The 19,020-nt window shown below is 38.2% G+C and overlaps 1 protein-coding gene across 1 annotated transcript in view; it reads right to left on the minus strand.

Moving 5' to 3' along the window:
* The window catches only part of brinp2 (bone morphogenetic protein/retinoic acid inducible neural-specific 2), a 151,434-nt gene that overhangs the window by 64,284 nt on the left and 68,130 nt on the right, over positions 1-19,020 (minus strand). The window contains exon 2 of the mRNA XM_058065287.2: positions 5,442-5,891. Coding sequence (XP_057921270.2) covers positions 5,442-5,824 — 383 coding nt within the window. The 5' untranslated portion in view covers positions 5,825-5,891. The remainder of the gene's footprint in view (positions 1-5,441; positions 5,892-19,020) is intronic.

The raw sequence follows: 19,020 nt of genomic DNA on the forward strand, positions 1-19,020 counted from the left end.
AAAAAAAAAAAACAATATTTTTGAAATGACCTAGCTCACCTATAGTCATATTTTGAAAGTACTCCAAAATATTTCCTATGCGTCATGTAATGACTTGATTAAGGCAAGTCAAGCACAAAGCTGTATCAGGCACATTTAAAGTCATTAGTTCTTATGGGTTCAATTTACACTGCGTCACTGGGTTGAATTTGCATTGTGCATTTTTTTATGGAGCATATGAGGGTGCAGAATCGAAGATAAGCATATCTGTCAACTCTTCTTTTACTTTTGTCATGTTTCAGAAAAAATCCTGTTTGTTTTGGACTCCACACCGAAAAAGTATACGCTTCAACACGCCGTAAGTGGACATGACTGCATGAAACACAAGGAGGCATTTTTTTAGTTCTGCTATAAATCTCTGCTCAAATGGATCCAAAGGATACAAGAGAACATGATTGAAAAAAAAAAAACACCATGAAAAAAGTATGTGTACTTCAAGTAACAAGACATTAGATTTTACAGACAATTCTACTTGTTGAGACCTTGGAAAAGAAGGACATCATGTGTCAAGAATCATGTTAAGGAAGGAAAACACAGTGTGCACCGCAAATCACTTTATACTCAGGCAGAAATATATATTTTTTCACTTTTGCGCATAAATATTCTTTCTTTTATTCACTTTCTACAATGTTTGTCCTCCTTAGGGTTGGCGTTGGAGTTGTAGACTAGTTAGCTGTAGCTGACTTTAAGGGTTTACATTTACACTTTAGTCTACATTTAACATTTCATGCATGTTTTGGGGTTGGTAATGTCATAATAATAATAATAATTAATTTTATTTATATTGTCATTTAATGTTGTTTATATTTACACACAGTACAATATATAACCGGGCTGCACGGCAGTCGTGTGGTTAGCGTGCAGACCTCACAACTAGGAGTAGGAGTTCAATTTCACCCTCACCATCTCTGTGTGTTTGCATGTTCTCCCCGTGCATACGTGGGTTTTCTCCGAGTACTCATGCTAAAAACATGCTACGTTAATTGGTGACTCGATAATAGTGACTTGATAATAATAATAATAATAAATTGTATTTCTATTGTCATGTAATGTTATTTATATTTACACACAGTACAATATACGTATAGCCGGGCTGCACGGCGGTCGTGTGGTCAGCGCGCAGACCCGGGTTCAATTCCACCCTCGGCCATCTCTGTGTGGAGTTTGCATGTTCTCCCCGTGCATGCATGGGTTTTTTCCGGGTACTCCGGTTTCCTCCCACATTCCAAAAACATGCTAGGTTAATTGGCCACTCCAAATTGTCCATAGGTATGAATGTGAGTGTGAATGGTTGTTTGTCTATATGTGCCCTGTGATTGGCTGGCCACCAGTCCAGGGGTGTACCCCGCCTCTTGCCCGAAGACAGCTGGGATAGGCTCCAGCACCCTCTGCAAAACTATGTTCATCTGGCTAATACTATAAACCAGATGTAATGGAACACACACCTTCCCAAAAGTTAAAATTTTGTTTAATCAGGCCACCGAGTATTTTCCCAGAGGTCCTGGGGTTCATCAAGACTACCCTTAGTGTTCTTTCTATTCAGCATGGTGCTGGTTTTGGAGCTTGTTAAATTCAGCAATGTTGATTGTTGCAATTTTGCGACTTTGCCTATCACAGCGAGTGTGTGCTGTGCTAACTTGCTCGCCAACGTGCCTTCCTGTGTTACTGTCATACCGCATAATTAGGGATGCCTCACGTTCCCCATTAAATTTTTCTCAGCTATTTTGAGAACACCGCTGTCACCAGTCCTTGGGTGTGTGCGTGTGAGGCTGATGTGTCCTATTTCCGTGTCAAAAACATCTATTAATGGTGCTTATTAATGTGTGTATATATATTGTGCATCTAGTTTCCAAAAGACTGTTATGGTCATTTATTTACAGTAATTGGAAGGCGTTTAAGGGTTCCTCAAGTTACAAACTGTCATGTGATTAAAGTGACTATCTCATGCCAATGTTCAGCTTCCTGAATCCTAATTTTAGGAAGGATCCGCTGCACACATTCATGCTATATAAGGATAAAACTACAGTGGAAGCTGATGGTGTTTCTCTCAGGCCGATAGACAAATCCCGTCTATCATGGTCAGTACTATGTCTCCCTGTACAAGGCTTCTGTGCGATCTGTGCAACAGCCTGGCATTGGTGTGTTATCTGTAGGACAACAACTGTAGGTACAGGACAGCCAGAGATAACAGAATAGGGAATCCTCCACTCTAGTGCACTTTGGACACCCCTGTCCAAAAAAACGGAGACATATTTTACAGTAATTCTGTTGGAAACCGAATCGTACAAATACTGAGGTTCTGCTGTAAATGCTGCAAAATCATAACAGCATGGGAGTAGGGGAAAGTCACCGTGTGTGCAAAACTCTTGGGTCAAAGGCGTCAAAAGTGCAGCACCGGGGCATTTGTGTGTTTTTTTTTGTTGTTGTTTTTGTCCTGTGAAATACTCTAAAAATAGAATTTAACAAGAAAATTATATATTTTTTAAATAAGTACAATATTACAAGTACAATCATAATATTGAAAAAGCAAACAAATGATATGCTACTTTATGAAAAATTATGTTGCAAGTAAAGTTAGAATTTTACAACAAAGAAATCACAATATTACGGGGATTAAGTCAAAAATGTCATAAATTAAAACTGTAAGCTTACAAGAAAAAAAGCTGTATTCTAACAAGAAAAAAAACATGCAATTTTAAGAGAACAAACCTGTAGTATTAGGAGAAAAAAATATGTCATTTTAGTAGCATTGAGTTGATATATTCAGACGTGTGTACATCTTGAAAATAAATGTTCCTTTATCGTTGTTTTTTATACCCTCTTATAACACTCCAGATGTTTAATTTAAAACCATTCCAATAAGTGCCCTATAAAGGTTCCTCCTAATATCACATTCTCTGGCGGAAAAATTATTTTGATGGCAAATTCATATTTTGACAAAAACTTTCCATGAGAGTATTCTTATCTTGAACAATATGAGGAGACCATCTTTGCATGGCGCTTCTGGAGGAGCTTTCCAGGCATGCATTACAGATATATGTGCAGCTGCATTATTTATGACCCTTTCTGCAACAGAGATATTACTTATTGATGTGCAGGGGTATCTTCATATCACATCAGAGAGAAAAAAAAAAGTTGCAAAGTTTTAATAGATTGCACAATTTAAAAATGCACACAACTGGAATACAGCAATGTACTTGAATGCTAAGAGTTGTGATGATAGAACATGACCAATTAGCATAATTCCGCCTTTCACATGAAGTGCCTCACCATAGGAATAGCATTTGAAATGAGTTAGTGTTTCTTCATTCCTCTGTGGCATTTTTTTTAACACTGAATACAAATAAATGTGTTCATTTGCATGCAAGATATTTTTTTATATTTTAATTTTTTTATTTTTTTTAATAATGTTGTTATACTGAAGCTCATCAATGGCTAAAATACTTAGCATCTGAGTTCTGGTGCTGCATGGTTGTACTGAATGCTTTGTAGTCTGGTTGATATGTGTATTTTTGCCGTATTATGAAAAACAAACAAAATATTTTCGGAATATAATGTTGGGGAAAAGTTATACAATTATGTGATAATATTACAAGACGAAAATGTACAAAAATTATTTAAAAGCTAGAAAATATTTATAAAATATATAAAATATTTGGAGCATTAAAAAAACATGGGGGGGGGGCATGACAGGAAATAATTCCGAAACACTGCTAATAATAATAATAATAATATCCGAAACATCAAATGTATATGATGTTACGTGATGTGATGATACACATATCGGTATCGGTTGATATCAAAATCGGAAATTGTGACAATTGACAATATCGGCATATCGGTAATTGGCAAACAAGCCAATATCGAACATTTGTAGTTATTAACAATTATATCATGCTATAATACAATTATGAGGTCTTATGAACAGTTTTGTTGAAGTAAGGCTTCATCATGTTGACATGCATTTATTAATTCTCATGATGTGTTACAGCAGTTCATATAATATTTATAACTTGTAGTTATAACATGGGATGAGATTCCAAACCAAGGATTTACAGGGATGAAAAAATTAAATTAAATTAAATTAAATTAAATTAAATTAAATTAAATTAAATTAAATTAAATTAAATTAAATTAAATTAAATTAAATTAAAAAAATTAACGAAGTGGAAGTGGAAAAACACTGTAGTTGGGATACTTTTATTTTTTAATCTCACTGAAACAATACCATAACATTGATATTTCTACATATATCTATCTGACTAATAATGAACTGGTTGCTCTTGGTACGTGATTGGGTGCCTCAAGCTGGGTGAGGGTGGTTGGATGTGGGGGTTTTATTCTGTGTAGACAAGGAATAATAAATGTTTTGTTGGGATGAGGTTGGAATTTGGGTTTTTTAGGGGTCGTGGGGCAAGATAAGTCTTGACTTCTTCCCCACTCCCTTTCGAACATGTGTACATTTATATATACATAAGTATTTTTATTTGTATTGATTTTGGTTGGTTTGTTGTGCTTTGGATGTTTTTCATGTTCGAAATAAAGAAGAAAAAAAACAGGAAGGGGCGGCACGGCGGACGAGTGGTTAGCACGCAGACCAGGGTTCAATTCCACCCTCGGCCATCTCTGTGTGGAGTTTGCATGTTCTCCCCGTGCATGCGTGGGTTTTCTCCGGGTACTCCGGTTTCCTCCCACATTCCAAAAACATGCTAGGTTAATTGGCCACTCCAAATTGTCCATAGGTATGAATGTGAGTGTGAATGGTTGTTTGTCTATATGTGCCCTGTGATGGCTGGCGACCAGTCCAGGGTGGGATAGGCTCCAGCACCCCACGCGACCCTCGTGAGGAAAAAGCGGTAGAAAATTAATGATTGAATGAATGAATTAATGAAAAAACAGTAAGGTAAAGGTAAAGGTAAAGGTAAGGTAAAGGTAAGGTAAAGGTACAAGTACCGCAATGTCACGACAAGATGATATTCTGTTGTGTACTGCATGGCCCTGGCAGTACTATTACAAGTACTTTTAATTCTGGCCATGCAGCTTGGGAAAGAGTGTAGTTGTTTGCTGAGTCGTATTTTTACACTGCTGTCTGTTCATGCCAATAAAGACGAGTCTGCAGAGACTTTCTCTGCACAACTTTTACACATTGTTGCTTTAACAGGGCTGAACTCTAACAAATAAAAGATGTATGCTGTTTCATGTTTTAGTGATTTATTATCCCTAATGTAAATAATTTATGAAGCGAACAAGCTTGGGAAGCACTACTTTATGCAGCTTCAAACACAAGAAGAGAGAATTTCTTGTCTTTCTTTTAACCTATTCCATCTTTAAACTCCTCAGAGAAGTATCTTCCTGTCTTCTCAGCACAAAAAGCTCAAGCAGCCCCCCCATCCCCATCTCACCTGTAAATTTTGTATCTGGTAGAAAATCCCTGCTGGAACCTCTCTCGGAACTCTGTGTACTCAGAGCATCTGTGGAAAGGTCCCTTTTCTGACAACAGCCAATCCAGCTGCCCTCCACTGTGCCTTGTGCTGAATCCCAATGCTGACGAGCTGGAGGGAGAGGAGGACGATGACGAGGAAGATGACGAGGAGGACGACAGGGAACCATGGAGAGATTTAGCCACGTGCCCCCCGATGGCCACTTGCTCAGCTCGGATTGGCCATAGCAACCAAAAGAAGATCCATGGCAAGCATCGAAGCATCAAGGAGGATTCCCACCATCTAGCAGGAAAGGCGGGTCCATGGAAGCACCCCTTTTTTCTCATTGGCCAATGAACTGCCATGGTCCTGGTGGTGATGTACTAAGGCACCGAGGACCTGCATTTCTTCTGACAGTCACCTCCCACTGGCCTGAAAAAGACAACAAAATAATTTTAAAAACTTCACAATGGAGAAAATTGGAATAGTTGTCGTTAGAGGATTGACTGGAGTTGTGGTCTTTGTGTGCAGAACACAAACCAAACACACAAACCATACGCTTTTTGCATCCAAATGATGTTTGGAACTTGATGTCAATTTATTACCAGGATGTACCATATTACATATTGTTTTATGACTTTCTTCAAAGCCAAATGTTGACATATATGTTAAAAATGCTGGGTTAAAAACAACCCAATATGGATTGTTTCCCAACCCAACGCTGGTTAAATATTGGACCAACCTCGCGTTGTGTTATTTTAACCCAACAAGTTGGGTTGGTTATTTTAACCTAACAATTGGGTTGTTCATATGACCCAACGCTGGGTTCATATTTACTACACGGCTGGGTTATTTCAACCCAGCAAGTTGGGTTGCCAATATACCATTAATTTTAATTTTAATTTTAATTTTAATTTTAATTTTAATTTTAATTTTAATTTTAATTTTAATTTTAATTTATTAATTATTTTAATTTATTTTAATTTTAATTTTAATTTTAATTTTAATTTTAATTTTAATTTTAATTTTAATTTTAATTTTAATTTTAATTTTAATTTTAATTTTTTTATTATAGCGGCGCATGTAGACACGTGATTGGAATATTCCTTTCCATGGATACCATTGCTTTCGGAAAGATCATTCGGAAAGATTCCATTTGGAAAGAGAAAAACTCCTCATGTAAACGTGGCTAATGACTCTCGGAATACCACCAAAATAATCACTGGTGGTTTAAGGACAACAAAGTCAATGTTTTGGAAGGCCTACCAGAAATGTAATTCATCATCTTGGTGAGTAAAACCAGTACAGTGTTCCTCTTCCATGTCAGAATTGAACAGTGCCATAATTCCCTTGTCACACACGTTGTCGGTCTCTCTCTCTCTCTCACTCTACGTGTGACGTGTCCTCTTCATCTAGCAGTAGTCCAGCCTTTTCGAAACCTGTTGATAAAAGTGTTTTTTGTGACACTGCTCCACGCTGTAAGGATCCACCGACAGACTTCTGCAAAAACTGCTCTTTCCATGCAACCAGTTTTGTGAAGTAGTCATCCAAACCACCCACTCAACTTGGAGTACCACTTTGAATGCATGATTCACACTGATGTCGAGTGGCTGCAAGTACTTTGTTGTACCCCCAGGAATCACAGCTGGAATGGTGTTTGTCCTCTTGATGGCCGCTTTCACTGAAACCGTTATATGGGCCCTCGTGTCATGTTTCAAATTGAAAGTGGCATCATAGGCGTTTTGTTGATGGGATATTACTGCACGTGTACAACACGTGTCTAGATTGTAGTAAACTAAATGACGATATGCAACTAAACATCAGTTTTTTTTTATAATCAGGAAGTGTGCGGAGTGGGAATTTCCGCAAGAAACAGGCTGCTTGAGAGAGTGTGGGTGCGGAAATGATGTAATTTGTCCAAACCCGAGCTGCATGGACTCTGTGGGTCCCCAGCCACCAAATGGCCTGTACTGGTCAAGCTGGTTGATATGACTCATTTATGTCACGTTTCATTACCAGAAGATACTTTGTCCCACATCAAAGTGCATCCACACAAACACAAAGTCATACCAAAATATTACTGATCATAACTCTGACTCATATGCAGTTTGAAGGTTGCACTTTTGATTTGAGAGCATCTGCAAGTAAACATCTGATTGCAACAGTCAGTCACATGGTGTTAGTTGACAACAATGCATTCACCCGCCGCCAAAAAGAATCATGGCTGTTATCACTAACCAAAGCATTCAAGACAAATTATAATTTGTCAGCAGAGAAACACACTCCCACATGTTGTTAAAATTGGTGACTGCCTTCAGAAAGTGGAGGTTTGTTGTTTATTTTGCCGTCAATGATAACAATAATGCTGGCTGGGATCCTATGAGACAAATGAGTGCATCAGACATTGCTATGCAAAGTCGCAAAAGAGGATGTTTCAAGTGGAATGGGATTTTAAGCAGTCCCTCTTTAGCGTGCAAACAAATGAGCAAATTCATTTCAGGTGGATAGTTGCACACACAAACATCAAGGTGCCTCGTTTGATTTTTGCTCGCTGCACTCACGCATTACTGCAGTTTGGAAAAGGGAATTAGAGAAGTCACCTGTCAAATGAAAGCATTCATGGAACTTGATCTCTCCAGGTGTACTGGAATGTTATGTGGAGTAAAAACCTTTCAAATAAAAAGCCCCTTGTGGTATTTCTATATTGGAAATATTTTTGGGAGAACTGATTGAATAATGTTTTTACTCCAAGTAAAATGCAAGTAAACATCTTGAATTGCTGACCAAAAAGTACATTTGCACAGTTCATTCATTTTCTACCGCTTTTCCTCATGAGGGTCGCGTGGAGTGCTGGAGCCTATCCCAGCCGAAAGGCGGGGTACACTCTGGACTGGTGGCCAGCCAATCACAGGGCACATATAGACAAACAACCATTCACACTCACATTCATACCTATATGGACAATTTGGAGTGGCCAATTAACCTAGCATGTTTTTGGAATGTGGGAGGAAACCGGAGTTCCCGGAGAAAACCCACGCATGCACCCACGGGAGAACATGCAAACTCCACACAGAGATGGCCGAGGGTGGGATTGAACCCTGGTCTCCTAGCTGATTTGCACAGTTATGGCACATATTTTACGATGGGCTGTTGCCCATGCAACATTTTCTAAATATGATTTTTTAATATTAGAGCCCTCTAGACCTGAAATAGCATCCCTATAGCCATGTTAATGTTTGTGTTATTCAATAGAGTAAACATAATCAGACTAAATAAGCTATTTTAGACATAAATAGGACTTGTGTGTCTTCCAGACGTGGGGACAGAAAGTGACACCTAAAGTGACACCTACGTTCACAGTTGAGTTGGAACTGAATTATGGCCACAACAGGAGGACTTGTTATTATTAGGAAGATTATTAATAATATGTTAATAATATTATATTTGTGCCTGTTGTTACATAATTTAAATCTGAAGAAGATGCTTTTAATGCTAGTTGTAGTTAAATGTAATATAGGGGTTAAAATATACAGAAATTAAAACCTAAATTAATAATGAAATGCTTTTTGCAATATAAAAGAAGGGTTTTGAAGATGTAAATACTTTTTATAACCTTTTATAGAAATTGCCTCACCCGAATGAGGAAAGGAGTTTTTAAAAAATCTGACTTTCTCTGAGACCTTGAATGAATCCAGCCTGAGTTCTGACTGGTAATTGGATGAGCATGAGGAATGGATTGGAAGCAGGTTTTTGGCTCCCTGCTTTGGTTGAGATGTTACAGGTTTTCCCCCAACATGGTAAACTAACCATGCATACACCCCCCCCCCCCGACACCGACTCAACCAATAACTTGTTAATTATTTATCGGTTGCAAATCGTGTCACAGTTTCCTCTGTTTTGAAATGTAATGATAAAATAATGATAAAAAAATAATTAAAAAAATAATTATAATAATGATAATATGTATTATTATAATCATTATTATCATTATTATCATTATTATCATCATCATTATTATTATTATTATTATTATTATTATTATTATTATTATTATTATTATTATTATTATTATTATTATTATTATTATTATTATCCACAGACCTCACAGCTAGGAGACCAGGGTTCAATTCCACCCTCTGTGTGGAGTTTGCATGTTCTCCCCGTGCATGCGTGGGTTTTCTCCGGGTACTCCGGTTTCCTCCCACATTCCAAAAACATGCTAGGTTAATTGGCCACTCCAAATTGTCCATAGGTATGAATGTGAGTGTGAATGGTTGTTGGTCTATATGTGCCCTGTGATTGGCTGGCCACCAGTCCAGGGTGTACCCCGCCTCTCGCCCGAAGACAGCTGGGATAGGCTCCAGCACCCCCGCGACCCTCGTGAGGAAAAAGCGGTAGAAAATGAATGAATAATTATCTTTTTATAATTTTATAATTATTATTATATTTATTATTATACTTTTTTTATTATACTTTTGTACTTTGTACTTTATTGACTAGGTTGAGAAAATGTGCAAAGTTTTGTACCAAAGAGACAGGACTAGGTTAAGGTATAAAACAAACCACTACGTTTTAGACAGACAAGAGAAAAGGGGTGAGGAAAGAACTATTAAAGTCTTGTCAAGACAAATTAGATTTTCGCTATCTCTGAGAGTGGAGTGCTTTAGCAATAAGATTGGAGAAGAAGATTCCACACAGTAAGAACTCTGACTGCAAATGAATGGTCACCTCTTTCATCCATGCCCAGTAAACGGAACAGATAACAAGCCCGTGTTTTAGTAGTGCATCAATCTAGAAGACTGCTGCGGAACAGGTCAGAAGTATAGTAGGCAAAGTTATAGAAGGTTCCAAAGGTACAGTAATTAGCAAGATCAGGTGATTCATTCTGAGACTGGGAAGACCAGGAAGTAAACTTCTATGTGGCTTTTTATGATGAAATATTACTTGAATACCGTCGTACCTTGCCACTTCATGATTCAAAATTCGGCACTTCACAGCTCTTAATTTAAAAGAAGCTAATTATGAGCTATTGTATCAGTGCACTCACAATGATTTTGTCCAGCCATTGGAAATCACAGGAGGCCACTTTATTATTATTATTATTATTATTATTATTATTATTATTGTTGTTGTTGTTGTTGTTGTTGTTAATATTATTATTATTATATGTATAACAGTATAACAACATAACATTCTGACTCATGATACCATCTTACTAAGAACACTATCAACAATAAATTTTTTAATGCATAAGATTAGACACATGCAATCCAGAAAATAAGTAAACGTCACAAAAAAGTGGGCTAATAAATTGACACACAAAGACTGTAGATTTCAGAAAATAACAGATATAATTTCTACACTGTACAAGAAGCAATGAAGTCTGTAAACTTAAATAATTAAAAATAAAAAAATAAAAAATCACAAAATTGTTAACTATAATGATGAAAATGGTAATATTAATGATGATTATAATGATGTAATAATGATAAAGATTATAACAATAATGATAATGATAATAATATTACAATGATAATAATAACAGGGGAAACAAGACAGTGGCATGAACATGATTATATCTTGCAAAAAGGGGTAGGCATTTATAAGCTTTTGCTTCAGCCTACTCCTTTTGGGCTTGGGATCAGATAGTTGAATACAAACGTAAATAATGGAAAGTTATATTTTGATTGATGTAAGAAATGCACTGTTATGATTCACATATTTGCCCAAATAAAGGAAAAAAAAATTCATCACACATCCACTCAACACTCCAAAGTGTACCTCAGAAATATCCAAACATGGACCAATAGAAATGTAAAATGAACAAAAAAGACAAGTAAAGTTAAAGTTTTCCCAGAATGCATTTCATTTGAGAAAACCATTTCATTGGAGGACAAGCAGCAATGAAAATGGTAGATAGACAAGCCTGTAGTGAGTGTCATGGGAACTTTGGCAGTATCTCGTTTGTTAAGTCTTCAACTCTCACCTCCGGCAAGGCTTTGCCTGTATGCCGTGAGAGGACAAGGATATCGAGTCCAAATGGGCCGTATTCCATGCCTCTATTGCTGTGGTGAAGGTAAAAACTCGGATGTGGAAGGCCATGGAGCATGACTTGTGGTCGGCCTTGAAGAAATCTTGGCAACCGTCTGACGCCTGAGAAAAGGGAAACAGTGCCCGTTCCACATTGTTTACAAGGCTCTCCATGTTGACGGATGTTGAGGAAGTGGAGTCAGAGTAGTATACACACGCAGACAGTGTACGCAGAATTGTACAATCGGAGCAGGAGCCTAGTTCGGAATGCCAACAGTAAGTCAAGTCTGTTTTCGGTTGTCGTTGGCCTCCGCCAAGGGTGCCCTTGGTCATAATTTTCATAGACAAAATTTTTTATTGCAGACTCCAAATTGTCCATCGGTATGAATGTGAGTGTGAATGGTTGTTTGTCTATATGTGGCCGATAGGCTCCAGCACCTCTGCGACCCTCGTGAGGATAAGCGGTAGAAAATGAATGAATGAATGTTTAAAAACTGAAACTGAACTGAAATTCTGGATAGAAAATGTGGATTAACAAGAAGAGTGGGAATTTTTGGAAAGTGCAAAATGTATTATTCATTTTCTACCGCTTTTTCCTCAAAGAGTTGCGAGGGCTGCTGGAGCCTATCCCAGCTGTCTTTGGGCGAGAGGCGGGGTACACCCTAGACTGGTGGCCAGCCAATCACAGGGCACATATAGACAAACAACCATTCACACTCACATTCATACCTATGGACAATTTGGAGTCGCTAATTAACCTAGCATGTTTTTGGAATGTAGGAGGAACCCGACGGGGGAGAACATGCGAACTCCACACAGAAATGGTTGAGGGTGGAATTGATCCTAGCTGTGAGGTCTGCATGCTAACCACTTGAACACCGTGCAGCCCGAAAGTGCAAAATAACCTGCAAAATAACCCAGTTATTATAACCCCAATTATTTTTTGCACATTCTGCAAGATGATTCATTCCTTCAGTTCTATGCTTATGATCCAAAATATGGTATAAAATAATTCAATCTAGTCTACTGCATCTCCCACCGTTTACATGACACAAAATAAAGCGATGTTCAATTGAAAATAGTTTTTGATGTCAACATTACTTGTTTCCAGCAAGAGTGTTTAACTCTACATTGTTGGAAGATTTGCCTTTCAAATGAACTTCATTAAATAGTTGTAGAAATAAGTGAAAGCTATAACTGCCGGGCCTCCCTCTCCTCTGCTCTTCTCCCGAGACTCTACCACTAATTATAGAATGCATAAAACATGCAGTGAATCCCAGCAAGACAATGGCGGGATTTTTTAGCGCTGACATTTAGTGTTGGTTGTTGCATTATTCACACAGCCTTTCCGTATTTACCCTTCTTTCCTGCAAGGATCTGAGCTGTAAAAAGGCCTCGCATTGGTGAGAGCATCCTGTTGGAACAGAACAGCAAAATTAACCACTAGCTTCTCAGACATGACAGGGCGTCAAGGGGGGGCTCAGGGCTTATGTTTATTGGATTTTTCTCCCCTCTCACTCGACTGCACAGGCAACAAGTACGAAGCAGCAGAGAAAAATTGAAAGAATGAAAGGCTGAAAGAGCGAGAGAATGGAATATACGGTCATAATCGTTTTCCAACAACTTCCCGCTGTGTGGATGACGACAAAAGCTGAGGTTACACACAGTTTACAGTAACAGTTACGGTAACTGTCTGCCTCCTTTGAGTAATGCATTGTCTAGTTCTGAAGGGAGAGCATTAAGTGCCACTAAAACACAACCTTCGTTTTTCTGTGCAAGGACCAATTCATGTGCACCAAGACTGGTGCAGATTTTGTCAGTGATCAGTGTATTTTTGTATTTAACATTTAACTAATTTAGTTTATGCAATGACTTAATAAATGGTCATTTCATGGGCAACATTATTCTTTTTTATGGTAATGGTAATGGTTTTATTTCATTTGAACATGCATCAGATTACAATTGAATGGATCACATAATCAGTTCCCAGTTACACATGTCCAAAAGGAGTAGGAAGAAGCAAAGCTTATTAAATCCTACCCCTCCATCTGGTACTTTTACAATCACTAACTGTTACATTTGTTCGCTTCCTGCTTTCCATAATACAGTTTACTTTTACAATCAGTAACTGTTTCATTTGTTCACTTCCTGCTTTCCATAATACAGTTTTTTTTTTTTATAATGTACCTTGTACAAGGTGATATGACCATACATTATGTCATTGTATGGGGCCCATTGTTATGGGGCCCAGAATTCCTGTTTGCATCCCTAATACTGGCTATATGATCGGTAACTGTTTCATTTGTTCACTTCCTGCTTTCCATAATACAGGTTTTTTTTTTTAATAATGTACCTTGTACAAGGTGATATGACCATACATTATGTCATTGTATGGGGCCCATTGTTATGGGGCCCAGAATTCCTGTTTGCATCCCTGCTACTGGCTATATGATCGGTAACTGTTTCATTTGTTCACTTCCTGCTTTCCATAATACAGGTTTTTTTTTTTTAATAATGTACCTTGTACAAGGTGATATGACCATACATTATGTCATTGTATGGGGCCCATTGTTATGGGGCCCAGAATTCCTGTTTGCATCCCTGCTACTGGCTATATGATCGGTAACTGTTACATTTGTTCACTTCCTGCTTTCCATAATACAGTTTACTTTTACAATCAGTAACTGTTTCATTTGTTCACTTCCTGCTTTCCATAATACAGTTTTTTTTTTTGTTTTTTTTTTTGTTTTTTTTTAATAATGTACCTTGTACGAGGTGATGACCATACATTGTGTCATTATATGGGGCCCATTGTTATGGAGCCCAGAATCCCTTTTTGCATCCCTGCTACTGGCTATATGATATGAAAAATTGAACCATAAAATCACCTTCAATGTCGTTCTTGACAACAGTTACATCTAAATTTAAAACAATATACTAATACAAAACTGTAACTGGTATCGGTCTTCAAAAGCAGGAAATTATCAGTGAAAAATATATATATATTGTGCAAACCTCGAACGAAGTTAATCAAACTTTCATCAGCCCCAAACAATATTTCACACTAAATCTGCTTTCTCAAAATGAGGAGGAAGGAAACAAGAAATAAATTGCAAATAAATGCAAATTTACAAGACAAAAGCTGCAAATCAGTGATGTCAATGTGCAGCATAATGAAGACGAAGCAGGAGGATGTGAAGGAGAGCACGTGCCTGCTGTGTGTGCGCGCGCGAGTGCATATTGAATGCATGTGTGCCTGCGTTCTTATCGGCGCCGTCTCTGGCCGCTCTCCAGTTGGACAAACAAACCGCCATATGGTCAATTAAGGCCCATCAATACAGTACCTCTGTAAACATCTTTACTGCTGTTAATAAACAACAGCCTGTCAGCAGCATGGCCACTGTGAACCGTGTTATCTAACCTACTGCACCACGCCAGCAAAGTCCACACCTTCCATTATGCAGAACACGTCCAAAACATCGAAATATTTATATATAATATAACTTTATATTTATATTTTATGTGCCATTGATTGAATATTTACAAAAAGTGAAAGCTCCACCATGGATACTCGTTTGTGCAGTTTGTTGTATATGTGGAGATAATAACGACTAAAACAAATTTGACAATTTGAGTTTTGTCGTAACAACTTTGTCGCAACTATCATGACATCACAACTATTAAGTACAAACGTTGGCTACAAAGGATTTACTAGCCGACAAAGGCTGGTATCTTCAACGAGACTTTAGTTCTTGGGTCATCTCTGGTAATTTTTTGCACCTTCCAAATGCCGCAGCAATGGGAACAAGCCCCGGGTGATGCTGGACATTCTGGTCTTTCAGGCAACTGATAAGGTTTGATGTGATCTGTTTTTTTTTCTACCCTCATCGTGGATTGTTTGCAGGATATTTGATGCCACTAGCATGCAAAATGTCTTTCTCTGAAACGCTGAAGAAACCCCAATCACTCAACGCTATATTTGTTTGCACAAAAATAATCCACATACAAAATAGAACCAATAATTTAGAACCAATAATTTAGCCTTTTATTATTATAGATTAAATGTTAATAGATTTATCAGACATTATAATTCCTCACTTTAGCTCCATATTTGCTGGTTCAATATTTATCGTGTAGCCTTAATGATTCAGTACTGTATGTACTTTGTGAATACATACAGTCGTAGTCAAAGTGCTGGAGCGGAATCGCTAATGGACAGCATGTATTGAACTGCAGATACCAGAGATTTTATAGACAAGCCATAATAATCCAGTACTCACTTTATTGCAGATATGAGAATATACCCGATTTGACTGTCTTTAACACATGGAATTGTAACATGTACGCATATATACGTATATACTTTATCACCTTTATATACTTTATCACCTTGTACTTCGGTAAGAGGTGCATTATTAAAAAAAACAACAACCTTAAACTGTATTTGTAAAGCAGGAAGTGAACAAATGTACCAGATGGAGGGGTAGGATTTAATAAGCTTTGCTTCTTCCTACTCCTTTTGGACATGTGGAACTGGGAACTGATTATGTGATGCATTCAATTGTAATCTGATGCATGTTCAAATGAATAAAACCATTATCATTACTTTTGGTGTGCATTATTAAAAAAAAACAAAAAAAAAAACTTAAACTGTATTTTGGAAAGCAGGAAGTGAACAAATGTAACAGTTACTGATTGTAAAAGTACCAGATGGAGGGGTAGGATTTAATAAGCTTTGCTTCTTCCTACTCCTTTTGGACATGTGGAACTGGGAACTGGTGATGTGATGCATTCAATGGCAATCTGATGCATGTTCAACTAAAATAAAACCATTACCATTACCATTACTTTTGTCCCAACATATAGTTTAATGAGTGGATTTGTTCTCTGCAATATAATGGAATTAAATGTTGTAAAGCGATAAAGTGCTCCAGTGATGGCCCCCTAAGGCTTTAGGAGCTTCCTGGTTGTCAGCCACAAATCAAATGCCAAATGTGTAAATCAATAAGATCTCACAGGAATTTGAAAGGATCATTAAAATCTAATCTTATACACTATGTATACTTACAGTGAGGAAAATAAGTATTTGAACACCCTGCTATTTTGCTATTTCTCCCACTTAGAAATCATGGAGGGGTCTGAAATTTTCATCGTAGGTGCATGTCCACTGTGAGAGAGATAAACTAAAAAGAAAAATCCAGAAATCACAATGCATGATTTTTTAACAATTTATTTGTGTGATACAGCTGCAAATAAGTATTTGAACACCTGTGTATCATCTAGAATTCTGACCCTGAAAGACCTGTTAGTCTGCCCATTAGAAGTCCACCTGCACTCCATGTATCATCCTGAATCAGATGCACCTGTTTGAGGTCGTTAGCTGCATAAAGACACCTGTCCACCCCATACAATCAGTAAGACTTTAACTTGTAACATGGCGAAGACCAAAGAGCTGTCCAAAGACACCAGAGACAAAATTGTACACCTCCACAAGGCTGGAAAGGGCTACGGAGCAATTACCAAGCAGCTTGGTGAAAAAAGGTCCACTGTTGGAGCTATCATTAGAAAATGGAAGAAGCTAAACATGACGGTCAATCTCAATCGGAGTGGAGCCCCATGCAAGATATCACCTCGTGGGGTCTCAATGATTCTAAGAAAGGTGAGGAATCAGCCCAGAACTACACGACAGGACTTGGTCAATGACCTGAAAAGAGCTGGGACCACCGTTTCCAAGGTTACTGTAGGTAATACACTAAGACGTCATGATGTGAAATCATGCATGGCACGAAAGGTTCCCCTGCTTAAACCAGCACATGTCAAGGCCCGTCTTAAGTTTGCATATGACCATTTGGATGATACAGAGGAGTCATGGGAGAAAGTTTTATGGTCAGATGAGACCAAAATAGAACTTTTTGGTCATAATTCCAATAAGCGTGTTTGGAGGAAGAAGAATGAAGAGTACAATCCGAAGAACACCATCCCTACTGTGAAGCATGGGGGTGGTAGCATCATGCTTTGGGGGTGTTTTTCTGCACATGGGACAGGACGAGTGCACTGCATTAAAGAGAGGATGACTGGGGCCGTGTATTGTGAGATTTTGGGGAACAACCTCCTTCCCTCTGTCAGAGCATTGAAGATGGGTCGTGGCTGGGTCTTCCAACACGACAACGACCCGAAGCACACAGCCAGGAAAACCAAGGAGTGGCTCCGTAAGAAGCATATCAAGGTTCTAGCATGGCCCAGCCAGTCTCCAGACCTGAACCCAATCGAAAATCTTTGGAGGGAGCTCAAACTCCGTGTTTCTCAGCGACAGCCCAGAAACCTGACTGATCTAGAGAAGATCTGTGTGGAGGAGTGGGCCAAGATCCCTCCTGCAGTGTGTGCAAACCTGGTGAAAAACTACAGGAAACGTTTGACCTCTGTAATAGCAAACAAAGGCTACTGTACCAAATATTAACATTCATTTTCTCAGGTGTTCAAATACTTATTAGCAGCTGTATCACACAAATAAATTGTTAAAAAATCATGCATTGTGATTTCTGGATTTTTCTTTTTAGTTTATCTCTCTCACAGTGGACATGCACCTACGATGAAAATTTCAGACCCCTCCATGATTTCTAAGTGGGAGAAATAGCAAAATAGCAGGGTGTTCAAATACTTATTTTCTTCACTGTATATATTTATATGTTTTACTTTTTCTATAAGCACGCCTTGCCTCCTTTAATGACTGAATTCATTAAATGTTAATGCCTTTCTCCCTTTTAGCTTCCGTGCTGTTTTCCCCTGCCGCTCCACACCCTCTCTTGGCATCCATTGGTCAGACAATGAAAACGCTGCATTGAGTCAAGCAATCCCATCAAATCCCTGCATGCATACTGCAACTACTTCTTCTTTATTACTCGCTCATTCATTCGCCCCCACAAACAGGAACACTCGAAATCATGTGGGAATATGTTGATATTTCACCAGAAAGGAAACTGTGGTAATTGAAAGGGCCGAAGGGGACGGAACGCTGGAAGTACAATCACATCACTGCAATATTAACTCACCTGAGGCTGTGTTGCTTTCTACATGGGATGTAGGGTATAAAAGATGCTTGTAGCAATAAATCATGTGGATGAACAATCTGCTTTCTAGCAGCTGTAATGATTGTGTTGTGTTGAGGCATTATCAACGACACACAAATTTTGAGCAAAGAACAACCGACAAGATTCAATTCAAAGCATGCCAACAGACGGCGAGGAGCTCATTTTCCAAAAGAGGCACAGTAGATTTTAGAGGAATCATTTTCACATCATGCACTGTGTGACGAGAAAGAAGCCGAGGGGAAGGCAATCACGGGGTCAATTGCGATACGCATTACCAAAGACTGGTCCCATTTACACGGTGGAAAAGCAGGGATTGATACACGGTTAATACTTTTGACCTTTTGATCAGCTTCCAGCGCACAAATATGTGTCCTCAGTTGGACACTGTACATAAAGACCAGGGGTTTTCTCCGGGTACTCCGGTTTCCTCCCACATTCCAAAA

Source organism: Doryrhamphus excisus, linkage group LG11 (genome assembly GCF_037039965.1).
Source record: "Doryrhamphus excisus strain RoL-2023G ecotype Guam linkage group LG11, RoL_Dexc_Guam_v1.1, whole genome shotgun sequence".
NCBI lineage: Eukaryota > Metazoa > Chordata > Actinopteri > Syngnathiformes > Syngnathidae > Doryrhamphus > Doryrhamphus excisus.